At 43.6% G+C, this 12522-nt stretch overlaps 1 protein-coding gene across 2 annotated transcripts in view; it reads left to right on the top strand.

Annotated features, from left to right (window-relative positions):
• The window catches only part of LOC119437282 (surfeit locus protein 1), a 39992-nt gene that overhangs the window by 4505 nt on the left and 22965 nt on the right, over positions 1–12522 (top strand). For both annotated transcript variants that reach the window (XM_037704340.2, XM_037704339.2), the window contains exons 2-4: positions 175–300; positions 3192–3313; positions 9813–10022. In XM_037704340.2, coding sequence (XP_037560268.1) covers positions 175–300; positions 3192–3313; positions 9813–10022 — 458 coding nt within the window. The remainder of the gene's footprint in view (positions 1–174; positions 301–3191; positions 3314–9812; positions 10023–12522) is intronic.

The following is a 12522-nucleotide window of genomic DNA, read 5'->3' as shown; positions in this document are numbered from 1 at the left end:
GACAACCAAAGATTCCAAGTGTGTTATTCAGTGATGCAGTCCGAAAGATGTGATCCTGCTGCAAATTGTGAGCACGAATGAGCAGCAGCAAGCGTAAAATTTTCTTCTAATGTTGTTCGAATAAATACACACATTGCCATAATTTCATTGATCAGATTTTGATGCATTTTGCAGTTCGAGCGGGCACTTCGGCCTTTTCTGAGACTCCGATGGCAACCCAAAACAGGGCAGCAGTGCCACCAGTATACTGGCAATTTCAAATTACCACGAGATATTGGCGTGGCGGGGTACTCACTTCTGGTAAGTGTGCCGAGTTTGCAAACAACTTTCGTGATGCCACACGCAACTCTCAAAAAGTATGCTTGCCGGTCCCATGCCGGCTATTTCCCATCACGTGGGTGTCCTTCCCAAACGTTGAGGTCCCGTGTTGGCCGAGCACCTTGCTGGGAGTGCGCTTGTTCGCTCAAGTTGGGCCATAAGGAAAAAAAAAAGGAACGCTGATCAAATATAGTTTGTTATGGCAGAATAAAATTTGGCAGCAACTGATATTGCAGCTGACAGCTCGTTGCAGCATCTACAGGCTGCCGTTGTGCTACGTATAGGTATTATTTAGTAGCCATTACAAACTATAACCTAAAAAAATGCATGGATGTAGTGCAGAAGCAAGTAATTCTGAGTGTACTGCCGCAAGCTTATTTATGTTATAAGTTCAACTGTTTATGATGTGGTTCAGATGAAAGATTATACCATCCTTAACATTGCCATATTAGCTGTGAGCAGCATTATTGTAGTTAATCATAAAAATAATTTCAAGGTATCTTGTTGCATGAACTAAATTGTATAGCCAGTCGTACATGTTGCTGGGCTAGTCAGTTTATACTGAACAATGTGCAGCCGTCTGAACTGCCTTATCACAGTGAGCAACCACTGGAGCTGTTGTGCTCTCCCAAACTATTGTTTGTCCACTTGGTATTAATATAGTCTGTACATCACTGCGAGCCGGCTTAGTTGGAATTGATTCATCGTGAAATTTTGCTCTAAACAATTGGGGGAGTCCCCGTTTGTTTAGCGCATAATTTCATGATAGTTTGTACAGCCTCTGTCAAAAATATGCAGCCTGGCACGACTGTGCCCAGAGCAGGCTCAGGGCCGTGCTGGGGCGCTCCGATTGATGGCATGCACTAAGGCTGAGATTATGAAGGGTGAGGAAGTAGTTTTGTACCTGCAAATGAGTGAGTTGCGCTATCTGCTGAATAGCAAGTGCACCATTTGCTTTTGCTATCATTTTCTCTTGTCCTTCTCTGCTCTCTGATGCCGCTTGTCTTGGCACCTAGTCAAAAGGCTGTCGCTCTGCCAGCACTGCCCTGCGAGCTATACAAACATCCTGCTTTGCAGCTTGACCTGCAAAGCCACAAAGTTCTTTTTTTTTACAGTGGTCGACATTACTGGGGCTTCTGCATCTCACTCTTTCCGTTCGTAGAATGCCAAAATACTGTCACCATATCATCGTGTAAGAAGTGCCCACCAGAAAGGCAATTTTTCTTGAACCGCGATCTGAACCTGGGCCTGCGGCATACAAAACGCTGTACTGTCGTCGGTATTGTCTTCACATGCTCCTCATCGGTGTTCATGGTCATTCTTGCTGTGCTCTCGTCAAGATCATCCTCTCTTTCAGGCCAGCTGCCACTGTAAAAAATAATGCATCGTGGCTTTGCAGCTCAAGATGCAGTTAAGCAGCAGGATGTTTGTAGAGCTCACGTGGCAGTGCCAGCAGAGCAACAGCCCTTTGACCAAGCACCGAGACATGCAGCATCCAAGAACGGGGAAGGGCAAAAAAAAATGATAGCAGAAGGAAATGGCGCACTTACTATACAGTGAATACCAAGACTCCCTCACCTGCGGGCATGCAATGGCGAAATTGGCTACCTGCTCACCCTTAATAATCTTGGCCTAAGTGCATGCGGTGATTGGAGTGCTCCATACCTGCTTCGGGCACGCTGGCGCCAGCCTGCATATTTTTTATAAAGGCTGCACTTCCACTGGATGCTGTGTGTGTCATAGTGTTATTAAGACAGTTGCAATTAGGCATTCTTGGGTGTCTTCTTGGTGCATTTTAAGGGCCAAAGGTGTAGCTTGCTTGAATCCATGTTGGTCACCTGGTTACTTGGGAAATTCCACAGGCATCAATAGTAGCCAAAATATCAATTTGTCTCAATAGGGCTTCACAGAGACACACAATCCCATGAAATAACAAAAAAGTTTATACATAACACACTAGTGCTCTGCTATAGTCAGTGGAAAGCTGCTTGTGCTTGTCCATAAGCTACAAAATCTGGGCCGCGATTTTGTAGCGATGCATTATGACTTATTCTACTCTAGTCTTATCCACCGCTCACGGCTGGCTGATCCCGTTGATAATGTGAGCGGACCGTCGCTCCGACCACTGACAAAGCGCAATAAGTGCGAAAAGGCATTATTACCGGAAAGGCATCGCTACAAAATACTGGCCCTGCTTACAAAACTTTAATACTGCTTGTTTGGAAGCACTGACATTGCTGGTTGATCCAAATTTTGTTGCAATATAACTATATGTCAGTGAGATTGTATCTTTTAAAAATGACAGTGTACCTGTTTGCAGTGGGTTGTTAAGTAATATGTTCATGTTGGAGCAAACTTCTGGAATTGAGTTTAAAATATTCGAGTCATACTATGTGGCTAACATGGCAAGGATCAAGTTTGTGTTCTTTCTCTGCTGGAGCCAAATATCTTATCCAATCGAGTCAGTTCTGTTTATGGTCCATTTGGTTGGTCTAAGCAGTTAATTCATCTGTGTTCTCATTACAAATTATATTTTGTTCTATCTTTGTATACAACTACCGTATTGCATGCAACATGACAGCAGCATATATCAATGAATTAGAAGAGCTTTATGACTGTTCTGCTTTTTTGATAGGAATGCAAAGATTCTAATATGCAGTTGAAATTAGTTGTAGCAACCTTTCCTCTTATCATAATATAATACCTATACGACCACTTCAATCGCCCCTGGATCCTCCATTCATCCTCACCAATGTGCAGTAACTACCCAGTCCACTTCACTCATTCTTGAGGACCACTGCTTCAGCAGATGGCACTTAATCCTACGCTCATTGTCGCAGTACACCATCGTACTTTTCATTTGGTTCATGCAGGCAATCCCCATCGCAACCTTTGCCCTGGGAACGTGGCAGGTGCAAAGGCGGCAGTGGAAGTTGCAGCTCATTGATGACCTTGCCAAGAAGACAACAATTCCTGCTGTAGACCTGCCAGAAGAGTACTGTGGCTTTTATATTTATTGTCGCCCAGCAGAAGTCATCTCCATGCTGGAGTGCCAGTCATGAAGCTGCCACTCCAACACAGTGATGATTTCAAAAACGGGCATAATCTGCAGGAAATTGGGATGCAAGAGCACCCTACCCGTTCTCTTCCAAAACCTACTGTAAGGGTTAGAATGGATGCCATATTTTCCGGACTATAAGTCGCACCTTTGTATAAGTCGCACCGGTGTATAAGACGCACCTATTTTAGCTTGGTTGGCCTGATTAAACATGATTATGCACACTCGTACACTCATCGCAAAATGTCTACTCACTCATTTCGGGGCACTAAATTTCCGTAAACAAAAGTTTTATAAGCCGCAAATTCCAGCAAAAAAAAACTTCAACGGACACTCTTCTTAGGACCAGAATACCAACATTTATTGCACTTCACTCGAAGCCATCGAAGGCCTCATACTCCTACACAGTTGAAAACTTCAGCTACTTTAGCCGGTAGCATCGCTGGGTCACTATTGCCGACCTCTGAATAACTTTTGAGAGATGTTGTAGGCATCTCGCTGACATTGCTTCTGCAGTGTGGTATGCTCGAGAGAAAAATAAATGCTCATATTGGTTGTCCCAGCTTGCATGTTTTTATGCATATATAAGTCATACCGTTGTACAAGACGCACCAACAAAAAGTTTGGGGGAAAAATTTGACTTATAGTCCGGAAAATGCGTTATTTAGTTTAAGATGCCTAGCCTCTCATAGGATACACAGGTGACTGGAAAGGACAAGGAATCTTGAACAGTGCCTATGTGTGAATTTAAGGGCATAAATAGTGAGTGCGATGTTCTTTGAGTTGTGATCAGTGATCGTTGAGAGTAGCTCCATTAGGAGGACATGCTGTTTGGGTGAGTTGAGCCATAGCCTCCTCGATAAACTCTGTGCCTGTCAAGACGCCGAGACAATAGGAAGGCGTCGTCGGCAGAGTTGCGAACTGCCGCCGCTCATTTCGCTGAGGGCGCTACCGACGTAGATTGCCGCCGAGACTCCTGCCTGCGCGCTGGCAGGCGACGCTGGCTGTTTTTAGTTGTAGCGGTAGTGGAATAACGATCCACTGTGTGATCAGAACCTTGTTTATAACGCTGTAGAGTAGTATAGTAGTGTCTTGAATGCAGTCTGTGAAGGTTCGAGCGCGCTTGCAGCAAGTGTAGCGTCAAAGCGAATTGTGCTTCGTACAAAGCAGAAAAAAAAGAAAAACGCAAGTTTATTTACTGCTGTCGTAGTGATTGCGGTTAATACGCCGTTGGTTACCGTAGCAAAGTGCAGAAAATATGGAAGTCGTCAAGCGTTCTTACAGATATGATATCTTGCCAAAAAGTGCTTGCAAGGATGCTCTATTCAAAGCTAGAATATTCTTATAGTTAGCCGTCCTTCGGGCTTCGGCACAAGTTAATAGCATACTATTTTTACAACTCTCAGACGAGTTTTCCCCAGTTCTTTTACATCAGACGAGCATTGTGGCCGGCGTGAATATTCATACCCAGAAACCTTTGCACCTTCTACCATGTCCGTGTGGTTTGGCGACCAGGAAAAATAGAAAGAAATATTTAAGGCCCAAAAAAAAGCGCCGCATGCCTTGAATAAGCAAGATGTGAGCAAATCTTTTATTACAAACGCTTTGTTGAATGATGCATAAAGTTTAGACATACAAAATCTTGAGGGCTCATTTACAATTAACATATTTCCTATTCAGTGGTGTTGAAGGAAATCCCCTGTAGACATCATTCTTGTCGGTGGCTGCACTAGCATAATTCACAAGCAGTGGTTTGATAAATTTGCTTCCTGCAGGTAGAATAAAGATCGAGTTACAACCTCTTGCCAACACCCGCTGCCATAAAATATTAACGCTTACCGATAACGATTTGCACTCATTATTCTATGAATTAAAGAAAAGCTAGTGCAAGCTGCTACAGACTATATTTAACTAATATCAACCTTCAGCGAACAGTATTTACCGAGTGCTAGCGAAGTAAACAAAGCGACTGAACTTGGGAGCACGTGTGATGCGGTTCGCATGCATTCAACAGCAAAACTGATACAGGAAGAAATTAAAGCCAGCTCAAGCAAAGTGTGGTCATAAATGAGCGAGATCAATTTCAGTCATTATATGCTTTGCTCAAAGTTACATGTATAGACGTAAACAAGATCACAGTACCCATCTGATTCCGAGACATGATGTCTGGGAACCAGCGTGGCCTCTTCGAATTCCTTTATTTTTTTTTCCCCCACTGATCTGTTTGTTGAGTATGCACGTGAAAAGCATCGTGCAATTATGGTCGCTTGACGTTAAGCCCAGGCCGATGATCACAGCACACAACAAGGTTTAAAATGCGTGGAGTGAGTGTGCTACACGACAAAAAAACGACAAAATGAATGCGCACAACGACTACTGCTGTACTGCTGTGGAGGCATAGGAAATGCGGGTGCACGCTACATTAGCTAGTCTATGTTGGTGGCGCCATCTCTCGGTGGAAACGACCGAGAGGGAGAGAGAAAAGCGATGACCGCTCGAGCGCCATTTGACAGGCACAGAGTTTATCGAGGAGGCTATGGATGAGCATGTGAGAGAATCAGCAGCAAGTTGCTATAGAATAAATGTGAGCCGGATATGGGCAAAGGGGGTGGGTAGATGTTGAAATATTTGCCCCAGCCAACCAGGCAGACGACCCATAACACGTCTATATATTCAATTTTTTCAAGATTTGCTACCAGGATTACAGTGGTAGAAGGAGGAGGATGAATAGAGACTGTCACTACGTGTAATTTTCCCCTGACGGAAATGTGAGGCACCACAAATGAACAAACTTTGAGCATAGCAGTCATGCATGATGCATGGAGGGGAACCGACATTGCGAAAAAGGGCCATGAGATGACAATAACTCATAACACTTTGATATAACCTTGCCTTTGTCTATTTGCATAGTGGTATAATGTATCAGAGTAATATTGAGGAGTTGGTCTGTGGAAAGGATTACTATAAATAGGTGGTGAACAAAATTCAGGGCCCGTGAAACTGTTTGCATCTTTTGTCTCATCATTTATATACGTACAAAGCTAGAATGTTGGTGTACTTCATTGACTGTTGGACAAACTACGTAGAAGTATATTGCTTGATATTTATTCTTCATGTTGTGCATGTCTGCCAGATGTAGTACAGTAAAAACATTTTATGTCATTTTCAGAGTCCCTTTGCAGAGCTATTACTTCGCTATGTTATATGCTTTTGCCGAACACATCAGATAAATGAGGCAGAAAGGCATATTGTTGCAAATTGCACAGATGAGCTAGTATTGTTCAGCTAAATTTGATTAGCTGAATAACATTACAGAAACATACACTTTAACAATGAAAATAAAAAACTGCTGGCTGAAAAAATTGTAGAAATTAATTGCAGAAATTAAGAAATTAAACGTGCAGTAACGAAAGAAGTACAAGATACGTGTTCTATTGTATTTTAAAGAAGCACATTGCAATATATACAAGTGTAACTCCTCTACAACATTGGGTTTTTTCATTTTCTATGTCAGGGCTTTACTTCGTCACAAAGCATTGACTGTGGCAGCAGTTACTATTCTACATGTAAACACTATTAACAGTGCTCAGCATTGTGCCCATTACACTGTAGATATATTTTTATGTTTCTGGAAAAACATGCTCATCATATGAGTAATTACGGCAGGGAATTTCTGTGTGAATGCGGAGAGGCAGCATGCAAGAGGACACATAGAAACAGTGCAACTGCATGTAGCAGAGCTTGCACTATTTCTGTGTGTCCTCTTGTGTGCTGCCCCTTTCTTTGCATTTGTGCAGTAATTTCCTACCCTAATCATAAACCAATTAGACCATCAAGTTGTTCTTCATTAAGAACATAATGTGTGCTTAAGCAAAATGTTCTGGTTCTGCTGCTAGAGCAGTTGATAAGTAGTGGCTACACATATTGTCGAGAAAGGTTTTGCCTCAGCCATGCCTTATCATGGACTATGGGTGCAAAATGTAAGTTCACGACAGTAGACGATTAGGCCTGTTAGTACTCTACACCAGGGGAGCGTGAATATTAAAAAATTGCAAATAACGAATCGAATAAGGCCTTATTTGATTCGTTCTTCGAATTTAATCATTAGTATTTATAAATCTGAATATATATATATTTTTAATATTTTAACTTCTTTAGTTTGTGCAATCAAACGTAATATTGTAGCAAAAGTTTGATAAATTTCACCCCAACTGTCATACGTAATGGCACACGCTATACATTGCAAAAGGAGCCAGACTTTTCCTTTGAAACCACTATCATTCGCACTCCGAAGAATTCTGTGTATTTGAACAAACTGCCTATTCGTTCCACATTCCTCATTTTAACTTTGAATAAACAGTGCTTCATAATGTGTAGTTTTCTGACAGAAACTTACTAGCACTGTGAAGAGCATCGAGCATGTGAGCATGGTTTTATATTAATGGCGAAAATTACTTTTTGATTTGAAACCTATTCAAAAGTATTCAATACTCAATTTGATTCGATTCGTCTGTGGCACTATTCGATTCGTATTCGATTCAGTCTCAAAAATTACTAGTTGCGCACCCGTACTCTATACTAACAGGGCAAAAGCAGGACAAAGAGACAGGGACGCTACAGCATGGTACTTCTGGCTGTCATGCACACTATGGTTGAGGCAGAAAAGATTGCTCACTTGGTGGACAAATGTGTCAGTACCCCTTGTAGCTGTCTCCAAAAAAGAGTTCAGCAGTCTTGGCAACACGTACCAGTGTTAGTTTGCTTGATTTCTTGCCTGGTTTGCCCCCAAGTAATGTGAAGTTGCCTTTATCTGTGCTTCTTATGGTGCCCCCCCCCCCCCCCCCAGTGGTGTCTCCTTCAAAGTAATGGAAACCAATCTCGAAAGCAATGTTTTGCCATTATGAAGACACTGAAAGTGATTTAATGACCGTGATCTTTTGGACAGCACTTATGGCAAAGGATGGAAGCAAAGGCAGCCTCTGCATGTTTTTTTTTTTTTAATTTACAACCCAGCCACAAAACAGTGCCAAGTGTCAAATTGTATCATTCGTACCATAAAATGCATCCTTGATGGAAGATTTGAGCTACAGCCAAGGAACGGTAAGCGCGAAATATTTTTGATACCTTTTTAAGTTAAAAATGGCAAGTCACCGTATGTTGATTGTCATAGCTCTACCTGTGTGATGTCTGCTTAGACACAGGTATGTAGCCTACACATGGGGCACATTTCCAAATAAAGCTTGCTTGAAGTAGCATGCTGTGGTGTTCTGCTCTCACCTGAGGTATTGGGCTTTGTGTATTTGTGCTTTTAGTTATAGTGATGCCAAATGGAGTTTTGCAGCTTTTCCTAAAGCTATAGACAAGCAGTAGATATCTTCCTGACTGAATAAACAAAATTTCTTGTCGAGCCTGACTCATCGTTATATTTTGACAAAAAATAAATTGATAAGCTAGTCTGATCGTTTGTACAAAAAGTGCTGAGGTATAATTCTTGAAATAAAAAAAAATGTAGTGTCTGCTAGGTTCTTTTGTTGTTACTTATGAGTAATATAATATACTATTAGGCAACATTAGTAGGGAGTCATGTTTAATTTATGCATGTTCCAAATAACTGCTTGTGTATGGCAACACACGGTCACAACCAATTTCATTGAAAACACCAGTGATTAGTGGCACTTCCATTGTGTTCAGCTTTTCTGAACTATCTTATGGATGCGGCAAGGTATATATGTATACCTTCATCGGGAAATTTTGTTTGCTTGGCTACAAATGATGCTATCAGTCTTTCAGGCAGAGTTACTAACAGAATGGATCTTGAATGCTCATAATTAGGGATCAAATAATGACAAATTTTTGCTGTTAAATATCTACATTTTACCTGACTTAGGAATAGTCTAAAGATCTGCTTTAATATTGACTCAAAACAAATGGGCTGGATGCACTGCTAATGTCAGCTGCATTTTGTGGAGGAAAGCAGGCACCTTTGTTCACTGAAATTTACCTCTACAGAGATGCTGGGAGACATCAACATCAACAATTTTATTGGACGCCTGTGTAGCATTTCAGAGCAGTATGACATATCGTTGTGTGTTTAGTGTTGCATCAAGCCCCCTCAGCATGTTGAATTTCATGTTTTTTTATGTAACTATATCTGCTTCTCGTAGGTGGTACAACCAAAGCTGCATTCAGAGTCACGCTTGTTTTTGCAATATTTGGCCTACGTATGGGGATTTCTTGTTCTGGAACAACCTGAATGCTCGTCTATCAACTTCATGGCAGCAGTATAGTTGTGAAAACTGTTGCGTTGATTCAGCTGTCTACTATGAACGGGCCCGCTTATCTTTAAGATGGCTACACATGTTTACATCAGTGGCCTTCAGGTATAACAGAATTTCTAGCCAACTTGAAGCTCATAACTTATGTTTGTGCTGTGCAGTCTGAGGGAGCTGAACGACATGGAGTACCGGCAGGTGAGGGTTACTGGTACCTTTGACCACGAGCGGGAGATGTATGTGGGCCCGCGATCACGTATCGAGCCAGAGGAGGACTCAGAGGAGGGCCGAAGAAAAAGGAGAGGCGGCATCATCACTGCACCAGGACAGACAGGAAACCTGGTCATCACACCTTTCAAGCTTAAGGACCGAGAGTGAGTGCTGCTACTAATGACGGTGCTGTCACTCTTGCTATTTTTAAGCTTGTAGTATGCAGCGAGGCAAACACAGGAGCCGACTCATCGATAAATCTTGGTGCATTTAGTCTGCCACTTAGTGCTGTAGTGACATAACATGCTTTAGGGTACTGTGCAGTATGCTGTGTTTCCCCAGTCTCCCTCTTTCAACCTTGTTCCATTCGAATTCTTTCAACTTTTCTTTTGCCGCTAGCTGTGAGCAGTGAATTTCATGCTGTCAGAGCCAGAAAGCTAAGTGTACGCAGTGTCAGGAGCAAGTCAAAAGGCAAAAAAAAAAGTGCATTATATCACACTTGTTGTTATATTATTGTTCAGTCTTGCGTTTCCACGAACATTTCAAATTTCTTGCAGCCGGGGGGGGATTATGGGAGTGGGAGAGGAAGCTTACAAGTAGTGAGAGGGAGTGAGAAAAGTAAACATAAAACATTTAACATAGACATGCGCTCAAGCACATCCATCAGCCACTGGTGTTTCACACTAATGTCATGCACACAAGCTGATGTTATGGTGGCTTGTTTTTTGCTTCCCGTCTGCAGATAGAAAGGCATATCCAGTTAAATCTCGATATAATTAGCTTCAATATAAAGAAATTCTCAATATAACAAAGTATTTTATTTTTCATAAGTTCTTGTCCATAGAACACCATGCATTTAGAGCCTCAATGTAACGAGGTGTGTTTATACACAATTTCCATGTAACGAAGTTTCACTGCCAATGCAAAGGAATACTGAGACAACAAATGGAAACTTCCCTGAACACACATGGTCAAATGGTTGAATGACAAGCGGCTGCTTGCAAACGCACCTCTCAAATCGTGCGCAACCAAGAGAGACCGCCAAAGTGGAGCACTGTCATGTTCCTTATAAAGTCCAAGTGCGATAAGATCCTATCGCACCCCACACGCTTCATGTTTTGGATGCGAGTGATAGCATGCGAGGGTGAGCTGAGAGGGATGGTGGCTTGATGAGCGCCGTCTTCTCGAGCTGAGCAAGGCAAAGGGGGAGGGGAGTGAGCTTGCGGTAACGCGATCAAGCGCGTGCAAGGGGGGAATGAAATGGGGGGCAGGTTGGCGCGCGTCTCCTTTTCTAACGCAGCCCTGTGCATGGCTGTCAGTGCAGCTCAGCACATACACAGCCTGCACACCCTGTTTTGGAGGTAATCTGCCACGTGTGCAAATAGTGGGCATGCCGAGATGGCATGGCATTATGTGCGCTGTCTTCCCGCACGATTAGTACTGGAGGTTGCGTAATCTCAAGTTTCGGAGATGCGTTGAAGCGAGAGGCAGGCAAAGCATTCACTGCCCACTGCCGGCACTTTTCATGATAGCATCGTCCCACTGTGGGCGACACTATCAGCCGCGGGAGCAGAGTGGACAAGGTATATGTATGCATGGTAGCGAAACTTCTATAGAAGCCGATATGTCCTGTAATGGTGGCATGTGTAGGCACCGCAGCGGCATCTACATTTCGCAGGGCCAACTTCTTGGTGGGAAAAAATCGATGTTTGCCGTACGAGGCTTGTTACGGCAAGTTGGCCACTGTACCAGCTCACATCCATTGCTGGCACTTCATTAACAGTGCACATAGCAACAGTGCAAATAAAGCACAAGCAAGTGAGAATAATCGCCATAAGATCACATCACAAACCGGCACGAATAGAGTTACTGACTCATCTCTATTTATAGCCCAGATTTTGAACTAAGTACCACATGTATGTGTCCTTAGTACAGTATAGACCACTTATAACGTAACCGCTTATAGTGCAGGACCGGATATCGTACGGTCTTTTCAGACTCCCGTTAATTTTCTCATAGCACTCCATGTATACGCCTACCGCTTACAGTGCAGCCGCATGAGATGAAATACCGGTTGTAATGCGGCTTCCGCAGGAAAATCTCGCCGACAAGAGCGGTAACGAGCACGCTTCTCTATGAGGTGCACCCACCGATGGGAGAGGAGATCAACGAGGGTGATGCGGAGGAGGAGCCTGAGACGTGGAGCACGAGTCCAAGGGCGATAAAATCGTCGCCGCGCGCCGTATGTGCGAGTGAAAGCGCGCGGGGGATGCGCGCCTTCACGGAGAGCGAACGCACAGCGGAGAGAAAACGCGACTTCCATCGTGCGAAAAACTGTATGGGTGGGAGGGAGGGGGGGGGGGGGCGACGCTGTGCTGCGGCACCAAACGCATATCTTGCAACCGGGGCAAGGGGAACTGGCCACGCAATCTCCCACGCGAAAGGAGCAAAGCGGGAAAGCAGCACGAGGAGGGAGGGGGGGGGGGGCTTCTACTCTGCCAACAAATGCATTCGCAGCCTGTGCTGGCTGTCGGTGTTGTCGCGCATACCGTATCTTGAAAGCCATCTCCACATGGCTCTGACCTTTGTATGCGCTGTGCTTACGCCGCTCTGTTTCCGTTGAAGCAATAGACCGCACAAACCTTCGGTCGCCGCCGCGGCCGC

Source organism: Dermacentor silvarum, chromosome 1 (assembly GCF_013339745.2).
Source record: "Dermacentor silvarum isolate Dsil-2018 chromosome 1, BIME_Dsil_1.4, whole genome shotgun sequence".
Taxonomy (NCBI): Eukaryota; Metazoa; Arthropoda; class Arachnida; order Ixodida; family Ixodidae; genus Dermacentor; species Dermacentor silvarum.
The sequence above is the reverse complement of the archived record's forward strand: the minus strand, read 5'-3'. Positions and strand labels throughout refer to the sequence as shown.